The 23842-nt window shown below is 39.6% G+C and overlaps 1 protein-coding gene across 7 annotated transcripts in view; it reads left to right on the forward strand.

The window, feature by feature from the left end:
- LOC134751383 (ubiquitin carboxyl-terminal hydrolase 8) overlaps positions 1-23842 on the forward strand; it is a 46333-nt gene that overhangs the window by 18137 nt on the left and 4354 nt on the right. For 6 of the 7 annotated variants that reach the window (XM_063687189.1, XM_063686862.1, XM_063687087.1 and 3 more), the window contains 5 exons: positions 17278-17408; positions 18378-18477; positions 20532-20657; positions 21642-21836; positions 23421-23767. In XM_063687189.1, coding sequence (XP_063543259.1) covers positions 17278-17408; positions 18378-18477; positions 20532-20657; positions 21642-21836; positions 23421-23767 — 899 coding nt within the window. Of the gene's footprint in view, positions 1-11504; positions 11692-17277; positions 17409-18377; positions 18478-20531; positions 20658-21641; positions 21837-23420; positions 23768-23842 lie in introns of those variants that run through there. The other variant, XM_063687129.1, reaches the window with a different exon arrangement.

Consider the following 23842-nt stretch of genomic DNA (forward strand, 5'->3'; position numbering starts at 1 on the left):
TAATTAATGCAAATAAAAAAAGTCATTTATCTATATTTAAAAACATTTTATCGTATTTTTATAAATCTTCATTATTAGTTTTAAAGTGTGTCGACAGATGGCAGTGAATTTATTGGGGTTACAAAATTTGCTATGACAGTACCGCTCTAGTATAAGTTACTCTATGATACTATCCATACTAATACTATAAATGCGAAAGTGTGTCTGTCTGTCTGTCTGCTACCGCTTCACGCTTAAACCGCTAAACCGATTTAGTTGAAATTTGGTATAGAGATAGTTTGAGCCCCGGGGAAGGACATAGGGTTTGTTTTTATCCCAGAAATCATCCTTTAGGAAGTGGAAATTTGTATAGGGAATCAATAACTGCTGAACCGATTTAGATGAAACTTGGTATGGGGATGGTTTGAGCTGTGGGGAAGGATATAGAATAATTTTTATCCCGAAATCATCCTTTAAGGGTGTAAAAATGGGGTGGAAATTTATAGACTGGGGGTGAAAAAAAAAGGACGGATTTAAAAGCAGGTTTGTTTAAAAATTAAGGTACCCAAATTACTAATTCCACGCAGACGAAATCGCGGACAAAAGCTATATTATAAATGCGAAAGTGTGCCTGTCTATCTGTTACCTCTCCACGCTTAAACCGCTGAACCGATTTACCGATTTGGTATATAAATAGTTTGAGTCCCCGGGAAGAACATACGGTAGTTTTTATCCCAGAAGTCATCCTTTAAGGGGGTGAAAACCCGCCCCGGGTTTTATATGGGGAATCGATAAAAAGCAGATTGGATAAAAAATATGTTACCCAAATTACTAACTCCACGCAGACGAAGTCGCGGGCAAAAGCTAGTAGTTTTATAAGGCTGCAATTGAATATTGTATCGACCCGTGACCTAAGACTGGATGCAGCTCTTACTCATACTCGCACACATGTAACGTATCTACGATTCTACATACATACATACATACATATAGGTATAATCACGCCTATTTTCCCTAAGGGGTAGGCAGAGACAACGGATTTCCACTTGCTACGATCCTGACATACCTCTTTCGCTTCCTTCACTTTCATAACATTCCTCTTACACGCTCGCCGGTTTACGGTGCTCTTGTCTTGACCTGGCCTTTCTTCAGGATTTCCCCGTATGTATGTATTAACGATTAATAACTATAACGATTCTACGTATATGTTTATGTACTAGGTACGTCATACGTGTCTAGACTACTCTAGATATGCGTCTGTCTGTCCGTCTCGATATTTCGTCACGTCCTGCAAAGTTGCCATCGACCCATTTAATTGAGCAATCCTGTACCTTATTACGTCTGAATAGAGTATATTTATAATCAGTTATGTAGCCCTTAGCATCACGTATTAACTAGCCATTAGACCTTATCTCGTAGCATTAAGGTTGACAGTAGCTAAGTTAAACAGTGATAAAAAGAAAGCTAGGCACCCTTATAAGTGTACAACGTGAGGCTTGGCGATAAATAATTACGCGCGAACCCGCCCTCGTCGTGCATACGCGAATAATGTGTATACACAACAAACAAATATGTGACGTTTTCAACCAAAAGGTACCACATTGTCGGTTGTCGATAAGGTTGATTATAAATTGAAACTACATAGAGATAGCGTCTTATTGACAACCGACAATAAGTACTCTAATGGTTGAAAATGGCACATATTTTAATAATACATTACGATAAAAGTGCGAAAAATAGGAAATTCGAAACGAGTGACGATAAATTGAAAATCGACCGAAGGGAGTGTTTTAAATAGCGACACCAGTTGCGAATTACCTATTCGCAAATGTATCGTACAACGTTTTACAGTACATATGACACTAAGTTTTTGACATAGTTGCGTACTGAGCTTATTATCGCACTAGTGCGGTAAAGTAGCACCGTATGTACTGTAAATTGCATTAGAAAACTGATTGCTTATGGCCTTAGTTAGTTAGTTATGCTGGGCATTTTCCGCAAATCGACATCCAATGTGCCTATTTTGCGTGAAACAAGGTAGCGCTACTCTAACCACCCCAGCTCCTCCACGAAGCCTAGCAAAGTTTTCAGGTTGCTAGTTGCCTCCTTTAGTGTGCATGGATTCCCTAGGTATTTGCTCCTATATACTTCCACCTGTTTACAGTCTAGGAGAATATGTTTTGTTGTTTCTTCTTCTTCCATGCACGCTCTGCACATGGGGCTGTCAGTTTTACCCATAATATGTAGGTGTTTGTTTAGTGTGTTATGTCCTGTTATTAATCCTACTATTTTACGTAGTTGGCTTCTTGGTGTTTTCAGTAATATTTTGGTAAGCTTGTGGTTCAGTTCCGGTAGAATTTCTTTGGTTTGCCTGCATGTCTTCAATTCACTCCAGTACTTGTTGTGCAGTTGTCTGTGATGTTGTTCTTCTAGCTGGTTGTGTATGTAGGATATTGGTAGAGGCATAATTGGCTCGGGTCCATAAGCCGGTGTTTCTGAACCTTTCCTGGCCAGTTCATCCGCTGCATCGTTTCCTCTTGATCCACTATGCCCCTTTATCCATTGTACTGTTACTTTGTTGCCTTCTTTGCTTACTTCAGTGAGGCTCCGATGACATTCAAGTATAAGCTCTGAGGTAAGTTTGTCGCTGCATAGCGCTTGTAGTACCGATTTACTGTCTGACAGCATTAGTATGGTTTCGTGTTTCACTTGTCGTCTTGTAATAGCATTGCAAGCTTCTATTATTCCTACACATTCAGCTTAGAATACCGTATTGTGTTCACCAAGGGGTTTTATGATGTGTATGTTCAGGTCCTCTGAGAAGACACCACATCTTGCCCCTTCGTTTGTTTTTGAGCCATCTGTGAATATTCTTAGGTTTGTTTGGTTTAGTCCTTCTTTCGGATCTTCTGTTAACGATATGGCGTAATCTTTCCAGAAGATCATAGTTTTTGGTATTTTGTCGATAGGCGCTTCCAGCATGGGCATTTTTGAGATCGTATTTTCATAGATCTTCTTGTGCGATGAGCTGAAAGATGTCCATAGGTTTAGATTCTGCAAACGAAGAGCTGTGGCAGACGCTTCTTTCTGTATATATATGTGTAGTGGCAGGAGTCCTAGCATTATTTCTAGAGCCGCAGTCGGAGTAGTTCTCATGCAGCCCGTTGCAGCCACTGGCTTACACACAGCTTATGGCCTTTAATAGCAAATCAAATATAAGTTATTATTCTTATTATCAGGCAACTTAAGAGCCCGTTGTTGATTTTAGTCGCATTTGTAAAAATGTTAAATAGAAAGATTTAGTCGCTGAAATTGTACACCTTTTGATACGTAATAGAAATAACAAGTACTGGTTTCTATTAGCACGTCTTTTCATCTTGCCGTTTTACAGATACATTTTTTGAAAACAGGCACTAAATTAGTAATGATTTTTTTCTAATGGACGTTTAGGTAAACGCGCGTAAAGCACTGATTTTGTCGGTCTTATTTGTAAATTTCGTAAAGTTTGGACGGCTAAAAATGGTAATTTTGTATTACACATATCCTGTACTTCACCTTTTACAGACTAAATTTTTAATATATGACTTTGAAGTAGTGTAATTGAATGTTAGACGAAATCTATTCTGTTCTACTATCGGGTAGTCTTCAAATATATTAAAGCGGTAACAATTATCTCAATACGCCTTTATTTTCACTGCGATAGATTCCACGTTCCAGTATTTTAGGATGTTGTCCTTCGATATATTTGACTGGACAACGTGTTTCACGCATTACGCGTAAGCCCAAGTTACTGTTAGGACCAGAACTGACCACTAGCCAACCTTATTCTCTTTGCATCAAGGTTCACAATAGGCTAGTGTTGTAATAAAACGAATGGCACGGATGTCTAAAGCCGCGGGTGGGTCTTCTACACGTGGCGTCAGTTGGCTTTGATTAAACCTAATTGGCTAAATTTGTCGAGGTGGTAACAGTTCTTTAAAGCGTAATCCTTGTTTATGTATACGGATGCTTTAAAGACATTTCATTGCCCCATTTGCTCGACCCATCTGTCATTTTAATACATACAAACTTGGCTAGCGAGAGCGGCGATCGTGAGCTCACAGGTGGCTGACGTAGCCCATTTTTGCCGTAAATGTACGGACACACTCACCGCAGGTCAGCACCCCTCCGACAAAATTGTAGTTGATCACCGAAGGTGGTCGGGACTTCGAAAGGTCGGGAAGGTCGTCACACTTCGCGTCGAGTTCCACTCGCCTCTGCTCTTCAAATTTTATAATCACTGTATGCCTCCACTTCGGTCGATCTTGTGCCGAAGTCTCCCAGTGCGATTGTTCAATGTCACATCTCCGCATGTGACGCTTCAGCACATCTTTGTAGCGCAAAAGTTAAGCTGTAGCAGTAGCACAGAATAAGTAATAGTATTATCATACAGAACAGCCACGTACTGCCCCGCCCCGACTCGAATTACCTCACCCCGCGACAGCAGATTGACGCCCGTTTGCCGGCCGCTCAGTACTGTTTTTAAGCAACTTACTCACACAATGACGCATGCTGCGTGTACAGACGCCGTTCACACATAGAAACGCAAGTGATTTTTGATGAATAGCGTGTCCGCCCTGTGGTTGTAGTAACAAACCTTATAAAACACGTAAAACACTGTAATTTGATTAAAGGCTTTTATTAAGTCTGTGCTAATTAATAAAAGCCTTTAATCAAATTACAGTAATTTACTACCGCGTAATCATTTTCAGTGCCACAATTACATATGTACGAGTGTTCGTCTAAATAAATAAACACGTAGAACTGCCACTAACAGCAATAAACCGACCAAAGGTAGATCTTATCACGTTTCAATAAGGTTTACAATTTGTCAGTGAAATGTGTCAACTATGGCACAGAATAAGTAATAGTATTATCATACAGAACGGCCACGCACCGCCCCGCCCCGATTCGAATTACCTCGCCCCGCGACAGCAGATTGACGACTTTTTGCCGACCGCTCAGTACTGTTTTTAAGCAACTTACTCACACAATGACGCAAGGCGCGTGTACAGACGTGCCGTTCACACATAGAAACGCAAGTGATTTTTGATATATAACGTGTCCACCCTGTGACTATGGTGTAGGCATAGCTATCACCTACCGCGCACATCGAATACAGATATTTCGTTATCTGCCTCTCTATCGCTCTTGCAAAAACGAGTGATAGAGAGGCACAGAGACGAACGAAGTGGTTCGTTCGTGTTAGACTCTGCAGACTTGTGGGAAACGTAAACCATAAATCGTAATAAATAGCTGGTTTGTTTCATTGCTTTCATATCCGGCTCGAAGGACCAGAAATGTGTAAATTCTTGAATTATTTTTACGATTTTTTAGTAACTAGCGACCCGCCCCGGCTTCTCACGGGTAGTTCAACTAATTTACACAAAACCTGTACAAATTATACGTATAAACCTTCCTCTTGAATCACTCTATCTATTAAAAAAAAAAACCGCATTAAAATCCGTTGCGTAGTTTTAAAGATCTAAGCATACATAGGGACAGACGGACGGACAGACAGCGGAAAGCGACTTTGTTTTTTTTTTTTTTTTTAATAGCCTGTAGTGTCCCACTGCTGGGCAAAGGCCTCTCCCTTTGATTTTTTTTTATATATTACGTCGGTGGCAAACAAGCATACGGCCCGCCTGATGTTAAGCAGTCTCCGTAGCCTATGTACGCCTGCAACTCCAGAGGAGTTACATGCGCGTTGCCGACCCTAACACTCCTCTCCCCCGAGCTCTGACCATGCTCCCGTGACCCGTGAGCCATGACTCCCGTTGTTGAGCTGTTTCCGGCCAGTTATTAGTGAAGGTGTCTAAGTCGTCCCGCCATCTCCGCCTGGGCCTGCCACGTCCGCGCTTCTTTTGCGGCATCCACTTGGTGGCTATACTAGCCTACCTATCCAGATGCATGCGGCAGACCGGCCGCCTCCTCCTTTTTGGTACGGACGGCTAAGGAATGGAATGCGCCCCCGCCATCTGTATTCCCTGATCAATATGACCTCGGTCTCTTTAAAACAAGAGTGAATAGGCTGTTACTGAACCGGTGAGCTCCATCTTAGGCCCTGTCTTCACTTTCCATCAGGTGTGACTAGGGCCAATCGCCGATCAGTTTATATATATAAAAAAAAAAAAAAAAAAGACGTGACCTGCCCAGTCCCACTTCTGCCTAGCGGTCTTCTCCGCAGCAGCGCAGTGTAGTTTGTTTTATATAATGTAGTAATCAATCCCCTATTCAATTGACGTCATAAGTTTGTAAAAATTGTAAGTTTATTTTAGTACTAATAGCTTCCGCCCACGACTTCGTCCGCGTATAAGTATTAAGTAGTTAAAAACGGAATGTAGCCTACAAAATAAACAATATTACCAAAGATAGATATAACTCCGTAATAGATTGGATACAGTCTAAGGAAAAAACGTGCATCGAAAATCACGAAAATTTGATTCTCGATCAGATGGCGCCACTACCTTTGGCCTACTCTCGTATAGAGGGTGTTGACGGTTTCGTTTGTTATTTAACAATTTTAACGCATATCAGTGAAAGAACATAGGTCAAAATCATAAAAAATATTAATGCAAATAAAAAAAAAACGTTTATCCATATTTAAATACATTTTATCGTATTTTTATAAATCTTCATTTTTAGTTTTAAAGTGTGTCGACAGATGGCAGTGAATTTACTGTGGCTACAAAATTTACTATGACAGTACCGCTCTATCCTATATCCTCTTTGATATTACTATATTATGTATGTAGACGAATCGACTAACGCCACATTTCTCAAAACCGACTTCGTAATTTCGAAGTTAAGGTGAAACAAAGAATATAAGCATATTGATTGCTTTAATCAAAATATATGAAGGTTTAGACGTAAATAATTTAAAACAAAAAACGCAGCGTTTAGTTGATTTTCTTAACCTATACGTTTTTATGTTTAATAGGGAATATTACGCGAAACTCTGCGGTGGGGGCGCCACTACCACAATCAGAGGGTCTATCGTGAAACAAGAAAATCGAAATTTCGTTATCTAACCTCTGTCACTCTTGCATATTCGAGCGATAAATAGGCAGATAGCGAAATTTCGGATTCGCGTTTCCCGGTAGGTCCTCTGTAAGCAAACCGCCTTGATGCATCAATGTCATATTTTATTATCTCTGAAAAATTGTTAATAATCTGTTTAATACATACTGTACAGTCAAGGGCATAAATATATATACATTCCCAAAGTTTCAAAAACATGTGTACGTTCTTACACCTTAGACAATAAAGTCGTGTTCACATATTTTTGAGCCGTTTGTTTGGATCGATATTTTTGCCTTCGACTGTACCGTATGTATAAGTTACTCTACGTTTTACTAAACTGACTAGTCCTGCACTCTGGTGGCAGAGCATTGCAGTAATATCCCCTATTATCTACTGCATTCTGCAAAACATTGCAGTAAAAACGAAGTAAGGCCAAACTGACCAATAGGTACACTTTACCTCGTTGCAATATGGCCTTACGTGTGTCTACGTTAATACTGTCAGCAGAAAAATAGCAAAGCAAGCGAGGTGTTCTAAATTAATATTATTGGACTATTTTACACAAAACTGCCCGCAGTAAGCTCAAAAAAACCGGCCAAGTGCGACTCGGACTCGCGCACGAAGGTTTCCGTACTTACGCAAAAAAATCACGTTAGTTGTATAGGAGCCCCACTTAATAGTACATTATTGTCGAGGCTCGGAAGTAGCTACTTGCTGGCTGAGGATTCGTTTTAAACGGACGACCTTGGGAGTCCGTTTAATTGAATCCGAAGCCAGCAAGTAGCCTTCCAGCCGAGTCATATATAGTGCTTTTCTCAAAAATGGCGCAATAAATACAAATATAATATAAATATTTTACAGAAGCAACGTTCTTATGTATGTCTTCACAGAAAAAAGTAAAAAGATTTGCTTTGCCGCCTTTTTTTTTTAAATTAAAAATAGAAGTGTATTTTTTCTGCTGAAAATACGCCAACCTATTTGAGACACCTAAATAGTCGCGGTACCAACATTATAATATAAGTACTGATCATCTGTTTGGCTGTTTAATGGACCCATGCCTTCATTTGATATGGCCAATTCAACTTTTAAAAAGTTTGTAACTCGACAAATAATGGAATTTGTATGCAACATTGCAGTCCCGAAATCGAGACTGCAATGTTTTTAACTTTTTAATTTTTTGACACCATAAACTACGCACTTCGCGACCTACTTTTTAACCGGCAACGTCGTCTTTGCCGTCCATTTTTGAGAAAATATTTATTTTATTCTGTTTTTAGTATTTGTTGTAATAGCTGCAACAGAAATACATATTATGTGAAAATTTGCACCCGCTCCAAGTAGCGGACGCCCTTAAAACATTGAAAAATATGCCGATTACCGAATATTCGGCCTACCTCTACTGAGTCTGCATAGACAAAATATGGTAATGTCATCATTAATGTCAAACTTTTATGGAAATATTACGTTTATAATTGAAATTGAAATATTTATTGCAGACCGTGGTCCATAGTGTGTATAGGTACAATTAATATTTACATGTAGATAACATAGGTAATTAAATTATGGTTAGTTATTACATAGGACACAAAACAAAACAAAACAATTTCCAAAAATATTAAAGTTACACAACATAAAATTACATCCTAGACTGGGTAGGCGCTCTAACCTGAAGCTCCATCCAGTGCTTCTGAAAAGGACAGTCTAGCCTATTGCTCACTACGGTCAGGATAATTACATGACACTCCCTGTTCAAACCGCTGGAAAGATTCTACTTCCGCTGCTGACTTTACAAGGTTCTTCATAGTGTGCAATCTATCAAACCTAGGGCCGCGACGCTAGGCTATAGCTAGGGTGACCACACGTGTTATATATAAGGATTACTGTCTCAGCTGTTAATTATTTTGTTCTGGTGCATGATTCCATTTTGTTATTGAGCGCTTCAATCGCCAACAAACTGGTTACAGTTTGGCGATGCATAAATTTTGTTTGTAAGCATGTACCCTTTGTGTAAATAAAAAAAAATAAAAAATAAAAAGTTGCGAATGCCGTATGTTAAAATCAGGACAACTTGTATTTATAGTATTGCATCATTAGAATAGATTGTGGATATAAAAAGATAATGAAAAAACGGGGTCCCTTTGTTTGGCATAATTAGCTCCATGCATGTATTTATTTTCATTTTTTGATTCATAATTTATATCTTTGGAACACCGGAAATAATAAAAATACTTTTGTAAACCTTAACATTATTTTATTAAAAAATATTTAAAATGTTGAAAATTTTTGAGACGGTTGAAACGCTCATAATTTTTGGCGCGAATTCGACAGAGCGTGATGACGTCACACGTTGGGCGGCCCAACTGACGTTTGCTACTAATGACACTAATCTGTCGAACGCGTGACGTCACGTGGCGTTTCGAGCGTTTCGCTCACTAGCTTTTCGCGGGCAAATTTTTGTACTTTTTATTTATAATTTTAAGTAATTAAATGGTAATTTAAAAACGGAAATGCATTTGTAACATGATATAACGGTAACAAACATCCGAATAAAACATATTTCGTTCAAATATAAACTTCATGCATGAGGCTAATTATTGAAAGTCATAATGTAATGATTGTCAGATTATCATTAGTCATAATTCTGAAACCGTTAACTTTTCAGGATTTTCGTAAGGTTATCCTATAGATAGGTTTGGTTAGGTTCGTTTTATGGCAATCCTGAAAAGTTACGCGTTTCTGAGAAAAGCCGAATTATGACTAACGAAAATGTGGACAAACAATACATTATGACTTAAAACTTTATGGGAAACAATAGAGATCCTGAAATAACTTACTCTACTTGAAATTGAACTCTTGGAATGAGCCCCCTAAGTATAAAACCCAAACTGCTTGGTTATCATATTAGCCTCTACCCGACCAGACATCAAAACTTGCCAAGACAAATGCAATTTTGAATTGTCAAAATAAAGATATAAATCATAATGGAACAGGTCTTTTATAGGCCTCCGATGGGCGGCTAAAGTCAGGCTTGCTTAACAACTGAATTTCATCCCGGGACTAAGCACATGCAGTATTCAGAGGGATAATAAAGTCAATATTTTATTACAAATTGACTGTCATATTTTTAATTCAATCAGTTAACATTAACACCTTATCTACTGGTCACTTGTATCACTACATAGTATAAAACAAAATCGCTTCCTGCTGTCTGTCTGTCCCTATGTATGCTTAGATCTTTAAAACTACGCAACGGATTTTGATGCGGTTTTTTTTTTAATAGATAGAGTGATTCAAGAGGAAGGTTTATATGTATAATACATCAGCATTGCACCCGTGCGAAGCCGGGGCGGGTCGCTAGTTGTAATAAAAAAAAAATACAAAATCATTACTAACAGTTTTACAATATAACAACATGGAATAGCCCTTTTTAAGACTTGACCTTCGTACATGAAACTAAAACGCAATAGTTTGTTTCCTATAAACCCCTGTAAGCGTGGTCACCCCTCCCACCCTTCTAACCACCCTATCCGACATCTACGCGTCAGTTGTACCACCGTCTCGCCGCCGGCAAGTTGTTATCATAACAATATAAAATAACATAACTTCTCGATCTAGAAAAAGTTAACATTATAAAAGTTCTGCAATCGACAAATATAATTTAGCGCGGAAAGTAAGTCTAATTCAGAAAAAAAACTGGTAAATAAGGAAATGTGTAAAATTTATAACTAGGATTTAAAATAGGATAACACGAATAATTATATATGGAGCAGATCACTTATCCATGCGATTGTATCGTATGTACATTGAGATTACGTTGAAATCGTTTATGATTTATTGAAATAAATTAGTGATAAATTCGCGGGCAAAATTGCCATTGAAGTGAAGATCAACAAAGCGTTGAAACATTTGTTAGTATCATGTTAAAATACAAATTTGACTGAAAGTGAATAGCCATTCAACAAAAGTCGCATAGTAAAATGACATGACTTTTTTAAATCAAATTTTGATAGACTGAAAGAAAGTTTACTTTTCAAAGTGATGTTTTTAAATATACTTTCAACTATTTTCATGTTATATCTAATAGTGCTTTTGGTGTTAGTTTTCCCGTTATCGAAATATACTAAATCGAGATTTATGGAATAAATTTTAGACTATAAATAAATTGGACGTACGAGTATTGAATATCAAGCGATTTAAAAATAACTAAATCGATCGCAGAGGAAGTATTCGTTAAGTAGTTCGTAAATAGTTGATAAAAGTAATAGAAATAGTTGAATAGTTAAAGTGGGTGAAATAGAAGCAAAAGAAGTTTAAAATTTATTTACTTTAAAAGCGTAATTGAAGTTACTACTCAGACGAAGTTATAAAAACAGCGGGTAGCCATTATTTCAATCTAGAACTCCAGAGTAAAACACTTAAAATGAATATATGTTCTAAATAAACGCAGTTTCGTCAAAGAAACCTATAATATAAATACAGTAGAAGACCGTGCGTGACCAAAAACGTACAATTTCGAATTAAGCTCGGATAAAAATCAGGATTTTGCGCTACGAGCAGCGATGCCTGCCGTTGGACACAGCTAACATGGTGCTTAAGGTCAAGGTCAGGCTCAAGTACTCGCAAAACCACATCGTATGGCTGTTCAAACGGGTGAGTTGTAAAATAGAGTCCAGATTTTAAGTTAAACTCGGATATAAATCAGAATTTTGCGCTACGAGCAGCGATGCCTGCCGCTGGACACAGCTGACATGGTGCTAAAGGTCAAGGTCAGGCTCAAGTACTCGCAGAACCACATCGTATGAACCCGAACCCGGGGTTAAGCGAGTGTCAAATTGTACTGGTAACCATGGTATGGCTCTGACTAGCAGAGGGAGCCTTGTGAGGAGCGAGTCCCACATACCGTCCCCCCAATGGGCTTCCCCATGGCCCGGGGGGCAAGATGCGTAAATGCATTTACCCCTGCGTTAAAAAAAAAAGGTTTAACCGGTTAACCCCGGGTTAGTGGAATGGTGCAAGTGGCCCTTAGACAGGACACAGCTAGCATTGTGCCTAAGGTCAAAATCAGGCTCAAATACTCGCAACAAGACATTGTCTGGCTGCTGAAATGGATAAGTGTACGTATATACTATATAGATATGATGCGTATCACCAGACTTCGCCAACACGGTCCTTAAGTTGGAGGTCAGGGTCAAGTACACGCAAATCCACGCCGTTTGACTTTCAAAAGGGGTAAGTGGTAATCCAGACTATGTATATCATAGTATCGTTAGCTAGTGTTTGTAAATACGATATAGATGTATGTAATGTGTACACTGGGCACACTGGTCAAGGTCAAGGTCGAGGTCAATCTTAAGGACTGCGACTGGCTATTCAAACCGGAATATACGAAGTAAAATCGCTGACTAACTCGCTGTATACTTACAAAACATACCTATCAATAAAATGCTATTAGCGCTATTAAGAACCAAACTAAATTCGGTGAAACCTTTTTTTTTTAAATTATAAACTGATCGGCGATTGGCCCTAGTCACACCTGATGGAGAGTGAAAAGAGGGCCTAAGATGGAGGCGATGGAGCTCACCGGTTAAGTAATAGCCCACTCTTGCTTTAAAGAGACCGAGGTCATATCGATCAGGGAATACAGATGGCGGGAGCCTTTTTAGGGTTCCGTACCCAAAGGGTAAAAACGGGACCCTATTACTAAGACTCCGCTGTCCGTCTGTCTGTCTGTCACCAGGCTGTATCTCGTAAACCGTGATAGCAAGACAGTTGAAATTTTCACAGATGATGTATTTCTGTTGCCGCTATAACAACAAATACTAAAAAGTACGGAACCCTCGGTGCGCGAGTCCGACTCGCACTTGGCCGGTTTTCGTAATTTGTATTTGTAAAAACCCGCGCATTATCCGTCGCAAGTTTCACGCGACGCGTCATATCTCTTGTTTCCTTCTGATTTCTTGGCTTCCCGCCCCCTCCACGGATATTGCGTTACTGATATGTTACTGATACGTTATTCCACCAGCTAAAATGACACCCGACCGTTGGCCTGGCTTTGCCGGTTTAAGGGGCTTGTTACCTATTAGCATACAAACCAGGTATGTTGCGAATATTCGCATCCGCATCCGCAACCGCGGAACTTCCGCATTATTTTCAACATCCGCATCCGCATAAAATCGATGCGGAGCTTAATGCGGATGCGGATGTGGAACAGGTAGGTACAGGAACGTCTTAGCGGCAGCGTAAGTGCTTGGTAATTTCGTCATTAGCAAATAGGAATCTCGTATCGTTTTTGCGATTCGTCGATCGAGCATTTTAGCCTATGACGGACAGCGACAAGAAGTGAATGATTTGTTTTATTTGGACTTTAGTATAGTAATGCGATTGTGGGGCACCTATATTCTTGTTCAGATACTAAAAGTTTCGTGTAATATTTAACGTTTTTATGTGCCTAATCTCGACATCCGCATCCGCACCCGCGGATGTCAAAATATCAGCATTCGCAACATCCCTGACACAAACAGCAACAGCAACACTCCTGTCCATCGGTGGACGTTATGTCTTTGTTATAAGGTTTACGAACAGTGTGGGCGATGGTACAGTCGCCATCAGATATATCGGAGCGGCCAAGGCGCTCACACATATCTGAACACGCCTCTATTGTCAATTTTTGAGCACCTAAGCCGCTCCGATATATCAGATGGCGACTGTACACGTGTTTACCCGACGGGCAACAACCCACAGCCGCGCCCGTCACAGACGTCTGGGACGTCCTATAACTGCCGGCGTGCCCTCGAACGTGACTGTCAATACGGTGGAAAATTCATGCGGTGGGTTGTGTATTCTGTTTTCCTAGTCATTTCTACTACTTACTATGTCGGCCAACAAGTAATTTGAAGGCTGACATTTAAAGTTTAGTCTTGTTTTCATATTGAAAATTTAAAAAAATGTTTTGTCTAATTTTGGTGTTCCACTGCTAGGCAAAGGTCTCCGTCCTATAACTGCCGGCGTGCCCTCCAACGTGACTGTCAATGCGGTGGAAATTTCACGGAGTGGGTTGTGTGCTTTCCTAGTCATTTCTACTGCTTACCATGTCGGCCAACAAGTAATTTGAAGGCGGACATTTAAAGTTTAGTCTTGTTTTCATATTGAAAATTTAAAAAAATGTTTTGTCTAATTTTGGTGTTCCACTGCTAGGCAAAGGCCTCCGTCCTATAACTGCCGGCGTGCCCTCCAACGTGACTGTCAATACGGTGGAAATTTCACGGAGTGGGTTATGTGCTTTCCTAGTCATTTCTACTGCTTACCATGTCGGCCAACAAGTAATTTGAAGGCGGACATTTAAAGTTTAGTCTTGTTTTCATATTGAAAATTTAAAAAAATGTTTTGTCTAATTTTGGTGTTCCACTGCTAGGCAAAGGCCTCCGTCCTACTGCCGGCGTGCCCTCCAACGTGACTGTCAATACGGTGGAAAATTCATGGGGTGGGTTGTGTTTTCTGTTTTCCTAGTCATTTCTGCTACTTACCATGTCGGCCAACAAGTCATCTGAAGGCGGACATTTAAAGTTTAGTCTTGTTTTTATATTTAAAAAAATATATTTTTAGGGTTCCGTACCCAAAGGGTAAAAACGGGACCCTATTACTAAGACTCTGATATCCGTTCGTCCGTCTGTCACCAGGCTGTATCTCATGAACCGTGATAGCTAGACAGTTGACATTTTCACAGATGATGATGATATTATGTGTTTCTGTTGCCGCTATAACAACAAGTACTAAAAACAGAACAAAATTAATATTTAAGTGAGGCTCCCATACAACAAACGTGAATTTTTTGCCGTTTTTTGTCTAATGGCACGGAACCCTTCGTGACTGGCAATATCGGAAACTTCACGGAGTTGTGTGCTTTCGTAGTTATTTACTACCATGACCGTTAAACCAGACGGTTGACGGTTGGAGTAATTTGAAGTGAGCTTTTAAGAGTTCGGTCTTGTTTCCATATTGAGAATTTAGAGACATTAATAGTCTAACTAGGCTTTTACCCGCAATTTCGTTTGCGATTAGCTTTTTCGCGTGATATCTATATAGACAAACTTAATTAATAACTTCCGCGCTGCAAGTTTAAAGCCTCCTGAAATAGACGCAGCCTACTGGCCAGTTACAGAGGTCGATACTAACCGTAAATAACCCTCAACCAAGGACGTAACAGCCTCCTTACACGTTTTAATCGTTGTGCTGCGGCCTGCGAATTATTTTTAAACTGAGAAGCGAAAATTTTAAATTGATTTGAGATTATTAGCTATGTTGCGTGCGAAATGCACTTAAAATTATATCAGACCAAATGGAGGGTTTTATAGTTCGAACAGTTCTTCAGTATTCCTGGCAAGTTCAACACCTTTTGCTAATGCTAAGTAGCAAAACTGGTACGAACTACGGCGAAGTACACGCAAAGCGTTCAATACCCTCATTAGGGAGATTGTGTTTTCTAATAAATGAATTAATTTCAGTATAAATCAGTAGGTATATTAAAATTGTCATAAGCCAAAAGAAAAAAAGAAAGAGAGGTAAGAATAAAATGGGACGAGAAAAGCGGAGACATTGAGAGCAGGGATCAATTACAAATGAATTAAGTTAAGTGCGGGTTCATTACCATTAATATGTCACAGAGAACTTGGAAGAGGGCCAGCCAAAAAGGTTTGAGGAACAATTCTTTCGAGCATTATCATTTATCCATTATGATGGAAATAAAGTGAGCGATTATAGAACTTGGGTCGACCGTTAATCATTTAGATATTTATTTAATTTATACGTCATTTTTTCAACATGATTCAGATTCAGATTATTTATTGGTAAAAATAATAATAAAATTTACACGTCATATTTTTAAATGATTTATGATTAGAATTAAATGTACGATAGATATAATTAAATAAAATTTCAATATGTCGTTTATTTCATGAAAGATGTATTATGTAAATTGGGGGTAAAGATAAAGATGCATTGAAGAAAAGCAAATTTAAGTATGTGTAGAAGACCGGCATATTAAATTTGTTGCTTGGAAGACCGCCATAGGGCAAGCCAAGACCTCTTGTATTTGTTACTCTTATCTCTCGAAGACTCGATTAAACTTGTTGGAAGAGACAGCAACACTTACTTGTTCTATCTTGCTTCGATATTTTCAATTTAACCGATTTTATAGTAATATCGGAATTTAAAAAAAATTAACCGGTTAATTTCGTTCCTCAACAACGAAATGAGAACATATTTGGCATAAACCGTTATCTCAAAAGAACAGTTCTTTAACCGGTAACCGCAAACAGAAACGAATTCTTTTCGTTCCCGAGTGAAGGAACGAAACCGGTTTGAAAAATAAAACGGTTTTCGAGCCCTAGTTTCACTACTTCTGCTCTATACTACTACAAATTTTTAAAAAAATTGGCGCGAAGGGTAATCGCCCCATTTAAAATTTGAATTTCGTGCCTTTTTCTACTGACTAAGTTGTTTAACAGGCTATATGTGTACAAACGCAAGAATTACAAGCGACGAAAGACCTCGCAGACGGTCGTTACTAGACTAGACAGTCTTGTCCATATTGACCTTCATATAGCGACCTTACTTTAGCCACAGAATAAATAATAGTACTAAGTACAGAAGATTCACTCCAACAATACGCGTCTATTACGACAGATATGACCGCTAGGTGGCGCAAGCGCGAGCACGCGTCCGTTCCGTAGTGGTCCGCGGCAACTACTATGGCTAGACACCAAAATGGCGGCCGCATGTACTTGTAGCGGCGCGACGAAAACGCGGAGTGTTACGCCTTTTTTTTTATAGAGGGGGAATGAGTTACGCGTACCACCCACCACCAAGGCGCAGGGACGGGCCTGGGATGGTTATGTGGGACTCCCATACAGGCTAATGGGACCCATGGTTTACCCACTAAACCCCATCTGTTGCCGCCTCACTGCTATACGGCGACGTCCCAGGAACGCCGAAGTACTCTTCCGCAACCTCGCCAGCGGCCGTCCGGACTCGGGAAATACTCTCGGGGAAATTACCCCTTCACCTCCATGGGCGCCTTGATTGCACCCGCCCACGCAGGGACCTTTGTGTAGGCGACAGACGTCCCCGAGCCTGCCGCCCACACGTGAGTTACGCCTGCTTCAACTCACTCTACACTATAAGAAATAGCCCCATTGATGTCTAAACCCTATCTTCACCATCTACGTTTGACATTCGCAGGGCCGCGGTCTTACCGGCTTGAAGAACCTTGGCAACACATGCTACATGAACTCCATCATCCAGTGCCTGAACAACACCGCCATCTTGTGTCATTACTTCTGCAACGGACAGTACATGGAGCATGTTAACAGGTATTTGAATTCATAATTTTAAAACTAACTCGGGACTTAATCGCGTACAAACTTACGTTTTTTTATGGCCTGACGTTTCGAACGTGACGTTACGTTCGTGGTCACAGGCAGACTGGCGAGGAATTGTATCAACATCTTCTTGCCGCGCGGGTTTTGCGAACTACCCGCACTTGATCTTGATTATTATTGTACGCTAGGGTTGTCACTTTGCCTACACACAACACTCACGACATCCGATGGTATGTGGTGGGATGTTTTTCCCTCCTCACATTTGCTAATCACTGGATTCCACGAAGACGAAATCCCCTGTCCCTCATCAAAATGAGGGACAGTACAATACTTGTATTGTTTTCGGGGCTCCTTACCTCAAAAGGAAAAAACGGAACCCTTATAGGATCACTCGTGCGTCTGTCTGTCCGTCTGTCACAGCCTATTTTCTCCGAAACTACTGGACCAATAAAGTTGATTTTTTTTTTACACATGTAAGTTTGTGACCCAAAGACGGACATGTAACGTAAACAAATTAATTTTAAACATGGGGGCCACTTTTGACTTAAATGAGAAAATTAAAAAATAAAATTTTTCAAACTATATCGTGTAGAATCTCAAATATATTTTATTTATAATTTTAAAATAAATTGTTCAGAAGTTATTTAAGAAAATAGCTACAAAATTACCATCCCCCCCCCCCCTTAACTCCGAAACTACTGGGTCTAAAATTCTGAAAAAATACACAAAATAGTTCTTTACCTATAGATGACAGGAAAACCTATTAGAAATGTGTATTCAAATGTCAGCCGGGACTTCATTGCTTAGTTTTTGATCCGACCCTACGGGTTTTTAAAAACTCACGTTTCACATAAAAAAAGACATTGTTTAAATTGTGTAATGTACGGAACCCTCGGTGCGCGAGTCCGACTCGCACTTGTCCGGTTTTTTTTGTATTGATGAAATGTTATTTTGTACCAGGGCGCACGGAACGCGAGGAGCGATCGCAGAAGAGCTAGCAGCGGTGGTGAGAGCGCTGTGGTCCGGCCAGTACCGGTACATTGCAACCATCGACTTGCGGGTAAGAAAACATTAGCAGGGTGCTTGTAGAGAGAGCCGGTGGTCACTGGCACGACGTGATGGGCCGGAAGGCTGCTACAGATTTTTCTCAAAAATGGACGGCAAAGTCGACGTTGCCGGTTAAAAAGTAGGTCGCGAAGTGAATTGTTTATGGTCAGTCAAAAAATTAAAAAGTTAAAAACATTGCAGTCACGATTTCGGGACTGGAATGTTGCATACAAATTCCATTATTTGTCGAGTTCCAAACTTTTTAAAAGTTGAAGTGGCCATATCAAATGAAGGCATAGGTCCATTAAACAGCCAAATAGATAATCAGTACTTATTATTATAATGTTGGTACCGCGTCTATTTAATAGGTGTCTCAAATAGGTTGGCGTATTTTCAGCAGAAAAAAACACTTCTACTTTTTAATTAAAAAAATAAAACGGCGGCAAAGCAAATCTTATTACTTTTTTCTGTGAAAATATATACATAAGAACGTTGCTTCTGTAAAATATTTCTATTATATTTGTAATAATTGCGCCATTTTTGAGAAAAGCACTATATATGACTCGGCTGGAAGGCAACTTGCTAGTTTCGGATTCAATTAAACGGACTCCCAAGGTCGTCCGTTTAAAACGTATCCTCAGCCAGCAAGTAGCTACTTCCGAGCCTCGACAATAATGTACTATTTATGATCAAGTTCTTTAGTCGTAAAGAGGCTAAGAAATATGCATCATGAAGCATTTCAAGATTTAATAATCAAAAACTTTGATATCATAACACAAGTAAGATAGACTTGATCTTATAGTTTCGGGGGCCCTTGCGGATACACTTCGACACATAGGGATCTTTTGTGCTCTTACCCCCTTGGAATGATCCGTACGCTACTCAAGAGATTTTCCCACCATCTCCATGTGCCGGATGGAGCTCATGGGTAGCTTTTTGCATTCCTTTGGTTCCAGATAGCCTGTTCCAAAGTTTCTTTGTCTGGCGAGGGCGTGATATTCACACATAAGGTGTTCTATTGTCTCTTCCTCTTCGCCACACATACGACAATCGGTGTTGTCAGCGTGCCCCATCTTGACCAGGATTCCCTTTAGACACAAGTCAATACTCATGGTGTTATGCATAAACGAATTAGGCCTGAATTAGTTATGAATCGTATGTCTTTATCTGTCATTTTGACTTATGTATTTGTAAGAAAGGGATAAAACGTAATTTAACTAAATCAGGCATAAAGTTTTATGGTTAGTCAGGATAAATGTTTCCATATCTATATTAATTACACATCACGCAAGCTTCGTGAAGGAAATTACTAAGATATTTTCATTAGATATACTGTAATTTAATACCAGTTAGTTTGTATGAAAATAATACCGGTATTCGACCCTAATGTCCATTTGTAATATTCATATTTTTTGTTTGTAATAATAATAATTTGTAAGTAATAATCACTACTAGGTACAGTACCGGCCAATAATATATCACCTTTGAGTGTTTTTGTATGAGCTTGTATAAAGTAAACAATATAGGTTAGTTTGTAGATTGCATATTCTAGTCATTTTATACAAATATATGATGAATATTGCAATGAAATACTGTGAATTACAATAGGATACTCAGCATATTACTAAAAAACCTTTAGTAAAAAAATGAAGTTAATTAAAAAAAAATCTAAAAAAACCATTACATGAAACCAATTTTTCTCATCGCCCGTACAAGGAATACTACTAGACTACTTAAAGCAGTGAGGTGGAAGTCACTCACAAATATAAAAAAAAGTTATACCGTAAAAACATGGAGGTTATATATTATTGGCCGGTACTGCAGGTATATATCATTGTAAACATTGAAGAAATAATAATAATAAAATTGACAATAAAATGTGACGTTTTCATCCAAAAGGTACCACATTGTCACTTGTCGATAAGGTTGATTTCTAATTGAAGCTATATGGAAATAGCGCCTTACCGACAAGCGACAATAAGTACCCTTTTGGTTGAAAAAAAAAATGGCACAAATAGTTACACCCCGTAATATCTAAAGTTAATATAATTTTGTAATTGTTTTCAGAACGAAGTCGGGAAGCACCAACGAGCATTTCGAGGTTGCGAGCAGCAAGATTCCCATGAATTTCTGACAATTCTAATGGACTGGCTTCATCTCGACCTGCAGTTCTCCAGCAAGCCTCAAATCAAAGTACTATATTATTTTCTTCGGTCTTTTTTCACTGCTTAATATCGTGACATCATGTCATGTCCTGCTGTTGAAGACCAGGTTCACAAGTTGCTTTCTTCTATAATAGTCCTTACGAACAGATACTTATCTCCTTAAGAAAACGTAAATACCTACCGTTTTGATACCTACACAAAAATACAATGGAGTGACCTTCAACGCGCCGCTCCCCGCACCGCGCGCGCCGACACAACGCTAGGGTTGCCGACGCTTCTTTCAAATACTTAGGTGTCTTAGGTAGATATCTAACTATAAATGTCTAAATAATACCTGCATATTTAAAACAATTGAATAGTACCTACGTAGCTTGTAACAGTATCGTAAAAATAATAACAGTAGATGTAAGCACTTATATTGAGAAAATCTACTTAATTTTCCGGTTTACTAATGTATTGCCAAAAATCGTTTCCCAAAGTATTACTTCCCAAACTATTTTACGCAAATTATCATTTGGCAAAATTTCATTTTGCAAATTTTCATAATCCAACCTAACCTAACCCAACCTTGTACGTGATTTTCATTTCCCAACTATGGGGGTTGCGAAATGAAATGGTTGCGAAATAAAAACTTGCTAAAATTTCATTTGGGAAATGAAACTGATGCCATAAGTTTGTTGGGAAGTGAAATTTGGCGAAAAATATTTTGGCTAAACGGCGGTACCCCTAATTTTTCATATCTGTGGAAAGAGGAAAAAACTATATATTTTATTTGTTTTGTTGTTTCTGCATCCATCCACACTACAAGCTGTGTTATTTGTTCGCGACGTAGACATTCCTTGGCATAGCGCGCGGTGACGTGCGTGCGTGAGCGCGTGTGGCAACCAACTGGCTAGCTTTAGTACCGCCGGCGGGAAGCGAGTCGTAGGTATAAATCCGAGCTCGCGCGGAGAGTTCCACAGGCCTGGTATTACTCACGAGAGTTTAAATTTTAGCATTTTTCCTCTTTCAGGACAGCCTCCCGCCCTCCGAAAAAGCGTGGCACGAGTTCACCAAGTCCAAAGAGAGCTGTATCCTACGGTTGTTCTACGGACAAATCCGATCCACGGTCAAATGTACGGTGTGCGGCAAGCAGAGCGTCACGTACGAGTCCTTCTCCAACCTGTCTCTGGAGTTACCCGCCAACGCCAACCGGTGTACGCTTAGCGTAAGTACTATTGAAATCCATTTAGTTAAAGCTTAACTAATAGTTATAGTATTTATTTAAATTAAACATAAGCGCTGGTGGCCTAGCGGTAAGAGCGTGCGACTTGCAATCCGGAGGTCGCGGGTTCAAACCCCGGCTCGTACCAATGAGTTTTTCGGAACTTATGTACGAAATATCATTTGATATTTACCAGTCGCTTTTCGGTGAAGGAAAACATCGTGAGGAAACCGGACTAATCCCGACAAGGTCTAGTTTCCCCTCTGGGTTGGACGGTCAGATGGCAGTCGCTTTCGTAAAAACTAGTGCCTACGCCAATTCTTGGGATTAGTTGCCAAGCGGACCCCAGGCTCCCATGGAGCCGTGGCAAAATGCCGGGACAACGCGAGGAACATAATGACTAATATTATAAATGCGAAAGTCTGTCTGTCTGTCTTTCTGTCTGTGTGTTCCCTCTTCACGCTTAAACCGCTGAATCGATTTAAATGAAATTTGGCGTAGAGATAGTTTGAGTCCCGGAGAAGGACTTAGGATAGTTTTTATCCCGAAAATCATCCCTTAAGAAAGTAAAAAGCGGGGTGGAATTGATATAATTAATGAAGTGCCTGCTAATTTGTGTGCATAACATGCTCAAATTGAATGATTGCTATGAGATTTTTTCCAGGCGCTATACTTACTTTAGCTGATGTTACTAAGGCCACGCAGACGAAGTCGCAGGCAAAAGCTAGTAAAATAATATTCACTACTTTCCAAAATCTCTTACTATACCCTCCAGATTCACCAACTTCCCTCACTGCACTTAATATTCCCCAAAATCCCTCATAATTTCTCATATTACTAAAAATCACTCATAGTGTTGTGTTTCTGCCGGTGAGTAAGGTTGCCAGAGCTCATCGCGGAGTGTTAGGGTCGGCAACGCGCATGTAACACGATAACGGTTTAACCGGTTAACCCCGGGGTTAATGTGATTGTGATAGTGGCGCTTAGGGTCGGTTACACCAAACCGTCTGTCACCGTTAAAGCATTCAATATTGTATGGGAATTTTCATAGTTCTCTGGCGAGTGATGTTGATCAGTCTGTCAAATGTGGTTGGTGCAACTTACCCTTAGATTTAACGTTTTTATCTCTGACGTTTAGGCGGTTCCCTGAGCCAGAAGGCGAAAAATCTCCTTATATGATCATGTTTTTCTTAAAGGCGTTGATATCCGTAGACGAGGAAAAAATATATGTAGTTCTTGACTATATTATCTTTAATAACATAGCTTCCGATACACGAATTATGACACTTCGCTCGATACAATTAATTCCCAAAGTAACCTCTAACTCGGACTTTTAATCAAACTTTACTCGGTTATTTATTATGTGATACTATAAACAAAAAAAGAAGAAAAAACAATCTTAACTTAAATAGTAATTTCATAGCTTTCGAATTTCGATATTGTAAGGTAACGTTTTTAAAATAAATAAAAATCGACAAAATTCGATCAAAATTTACACTTGGCGCGCATGATCTTTCCCGTTCTTTCTTGCGAAATGTGACAGTGACAGCGGTAAACCGATGGAACCTTAACTATCTTTTTTTACAGGACTGCCTAAAACTGTACCTAAACGGCGAAACGATCCCCGGCTGGAACTGCCCCGGCTGCAAGGAAAAACGGGACGCCGTCAAAAAATTAGACATCTCCCGTCTCCCTCCCGTCTTAGTCATCCACTTTAAACGCTTCTACGTCGACCCCAAGGAATACATGGCGAATGCCTACAGAAAGAAACAGACTTATATAGACTTCCCACTCGAAGATCTGGACATGAGACAGTTCTCGCTGAATTGTAGCCCGAATAACCATATATTTAATTTGTATGCTGTGTCGAACCATTACGGGTCAATGGAGGGCGGACATTATACGGCGTATTGTAAGAGCAGCGTGTACGGCAAGTGAGTATTATCATAGAGTAACTTATACTAGAGCGGTACTGTCATAGTAAATTTTGTAACCCCAGTAAATTCACT

This window comes from Cydia strobilella, chromosome 1, assembly GCF_947568885.1.
Source record: "Cydia strobilella chromosome 1, ilCydStro3.1, whole genome shotgun sequence".
Taxonomy (NCBI): Eukaryota; Metazoa; Arthropoda; class Insecta; order Lepidoptera; family Tortricidae; genus Cydia; species Cydia strobilella.